This window comes from Elephantulus edwardii, unplaced genomic scaffold (assembly GCF_000299155.1).
Source record: "Elephantulus edwardii isolate Elephantulus edwardi_28Jun2011 unplaced genomic scaffold, EleEdw1.0 scaffold00266, whole genome shotgun sequence".
Taxonomy (NCBI): domain Eukaryota; kingdom Metazoa; phylum Chordata; class Mammalia; order Macroscelidea; family Macroscelididae; genus Elephantulus; species Elephantulus edwardii.
Window position 1 is genome coordinate 1557045 of NW_006400016.1, and position 3294 is coordinate 1560338.

The following is a 3294-nucleotide window of genomic DNA, read 5'->3' on the forward strand; positions in this document are numbered from 1 at the left end:
GCAACAATGAATGAATGGAATTCCAAAATCTCTGTAGATGTTCATTGAAATGAAAAATAAACAAACTAAATTAATAAAAAAAAAAGAAAGAAAGAAAAAGAAAAGCTTGGAGGCCCGCGCTGCCCCGCAGCCCGAGCCACCAAGGCGCGGGTCATGTATGATTTCACTGCTGAACCTGGAAATAATGAGCTGACCGTCAATGGAGGAGAAATCATCACCATAACAAATCCAGATGTTGGCGGAGGCTGGCTAGAAGGCAAGAACAGCAGAGGGGAGCGAGGCCTCGTGCCCACAGACTACGTTGAAATTTTACCAGCTGATGGAAAAGATCCATTCTCTTGTGGAAATTCCGTGGCTGACCAAGCCTTCCTTGACTCGCTCTCGGCCAGCACAGCTCAAGCCAATGCGTCCGCAGCCACCAGTAACAATCAGGTCAGTGGAGGCAGTGACCCCTGGTCCTCATGGGGTGCATCCAAACCTGGGAACTGGGAGGGCACAGACGGCTGGGGAGCCAAGCCCGAGGGTGCCGCCGCCCAGAGAAACTCCAACAACTGGTACACCGCCTTCGGCCACCTGCAGGCCTACCAAGGACCAGCAACGGGTTACGATGACGACTGGGATGAAGACTGGGATGAGGCCAAGTCCACGTCCTCACCTTACTTCAAGGACACGGAGTCCGCAGATACAACGCGTGCCCAGCGAGGGGTCAGCCGGGCCGGGACGTCATCCATGAAGCTGCCGCTGAACAAGTTTCCTGGATTCGCAAAGCCAGGGCTGGAGCAGTATCTGTTGGCCAAGCAGCTAGCGAAGCCCAAAGAGAAGATTCCCATCATTGTTGGAGATTATGGCCCCATGTGGGTTTACCCTACCTCTACGTTTGACTGTGTGGTGGCCGATCCCAAGAAAGGCTCCAAGATGTACGGTCTGAAGAGCTACATCGAGTATCAGCTGACGCCCACGAACACTAACCGATCGGTTAACCACCGGTATAAGCACTTTGACTGGTTGTATGAGCGTCTCCTGCTGAAGTTTGGGACGGCCATTCCCATCCCTTCCCTTCCAGATAAGCAGGTGACAGGTGGCTTTGAGGAGGAGTTCATCAAGATGCGCATGAAGAGGCTCCAGGGGTGGGTGACCCGCATGTGTCGTCACCCTGTCATCTCCGAGAGCGAGGTTTTCCAGCAGTTCCTCAACTTCCGGGACGAGAAGGAGTGGAAGACCGGAAAGAGGAAGGCGGAAAAGGATGAGCTGGTGGGACTGATGGTGTTTTCCACCATGGAGCCCGAGGCCCCTGACCTGGACTTGGTGGAAATAGAGCAGAAGTGTGACGCCGTGGGCAAGTTCACCAAAGCCATGGATGACGGTGTGAAGGAGCTGCTGACCGTTGGCCACGAGCACTGGAAGCGCTGCACAGGACCATTACCCAAGGAGTACCAGAAGATAGGCAGGGCCCTGCAGAGCCTGGCCACCGTGTTCAGCTTGAGCGGCTACCAAGGTGAAACAGAGCTCAATGATGCGATAACAGAAGCAGGAAAGACCTGTGAAGAAATCGCCAGTCTCGTGGCTGAGCAACCAAAGAAAGATCTCCACTTCCTGATGGAATGCAATCATGAATATAAAGGTTTCCTGGGCTGCTTCCCCGACATTATTGGCACTCACAAGGGAGCAATAGAGAAAGTGAAAGAAAGTGATAAGCTGGTGGCAGCCAGTAAGATCACCCCGCAGGACAAGCAGACCATGGTGAAGCGGGTCGGCACCATGTCATACGCGCTGCAGGCCGAGATGAACCATTTCCACAGTAACCGGATCTATGATTACAACAGTGTTATCCGCCTCTACCTGCAGCAGCAGGTGCAGTTCTACGAGACGATCGCAGAGAAGCTGAGGCAGGCCCTCGGCCGCTTCCCGGTGATGTGACCAGACGGACCCCAGACCCACCGAGACGCCCAGCGCTCCTGCCTGGCCTGGGCAATGCAGCTGAGCATTTACTTCCTCCGATCACCAAAAAGGAAAAGAAAGAGAGCAAACCAAAAGCAGCAGAGTCCACTGTGTTTACTGGGCCCACCAGCCCGGGCAGCTCCCTCACCAGAGCGGCCTTCTTGTCCCCACAGCCACTGTCAACCCAGTGGAGAGTGTGTCTATTTTTGGAAAGTTCTTAAAATTAGAATTCTGAATGGGAAATTTGGTATTTTACAGATAATCCTAATTTATAATCCCCTCCTCCCTCGTTTTCCAGTTCAGATAATTACTCAGTGTCAGATAATTACTAATAACTTTCCTAAAAATATGAAATATGCCAGAATAAAAAACTATGTTTGTATATTTTTATAACTCTCAGCCCTTGCGGGGTTCTTGTCTCTTGAGGACAGTCCACCTTTCGTATCTGTGTTTGTGGTTAGGGTCTGACTCAGGCAGCCCCAGGGCTGCCAGCACCCCATCGTCCCCCCGTTTGTGGGTCACAGGACTGCAGACCTCTCTGTCCCACCTCCACTCCCACCCCTTCTTCATGTGACCTTCACCCACATGGAGGCCTGGTGGTGTGATGGTTAAAACACTAGGATCCCAGCTGTCCCACGGGAGAACGATGTGGCTGTCAGCTGCCATGAAGACCGCAGTCCCTAGTGCCCAGGGCAGGCCGTCCTCTGTCCCGCGGGGCTCCTGGGCATCAGACCGCCCTGGCTGGCACTCAGTGTCATGTGCTGTCACACAGCTGGTCTTTCTCTCCCTGCACCCCTGCTGTGTCTGTAGAAGTAGGGGTCAGAGGAGCTGGGGGTCAGCTGCCTCCGAGGAATGCCGCTGCTGGCATGGGGTGCCCATTCCGTCCACTTGTGGATGGGCAGGCCAGTGGTACTTTGTGAAACCCATTGTAAGGGAGAACCCCATCTGTCCCACCAGGGGGAAGGGGCCAGTGACTGGAACAGCACACAGCAGGCCCAGGGTGACTCCGGGAGAGTTGTGAGGGGATGTTCTGACTCAGTCCTCAAGTTCAGATGGCGTTTTCTCCATTACCAATTCTTCAGCGGACACCACAAAGCTGTGGGTGTCCACCACCAGCCCCTGTGTGAAGGCGTTCTGCTGGACACACGCGCCCCTGCACACTGTCCCGGCCTCTGCCGTCGCCTTACTCCACAATCCCTCACTGCCCTTGCCCTGCCGACCTGGTCACTGTCAGAACACAGACCTTCCGAGCCACCAACATGCGATGAAGTCAAAACATGAGACAAGCAGACCGGGTGGACACAGGTTTGCCGGGTGGACACGGGTTTGCCTGGTGCCTCAGTGTCACAGGTTTGT

General features: G+C 54.3%; 1 protein-coding gene across 1 annotated transcript in view; it reads left to right on the forward strand.

Moving 5' to 3' along the window:
- Positions 1-1917, forward strand: part of LOC102860339 (sorting nexin-9-like) — a 31307-nt gene extending 29390 nt beyond the window's left edge. The window contains exon 2 of the mRNA XM_006899724.1: positions 131-1917. Coding sequence (XP_006899786.1) covers positions 131-1917 — 1787 coding nt within the window. The remainder of the gene's footprint in view (positions 1-130) is intronic.
- Positions 1918-3294: the final 1377 nt, after the last annotated feature.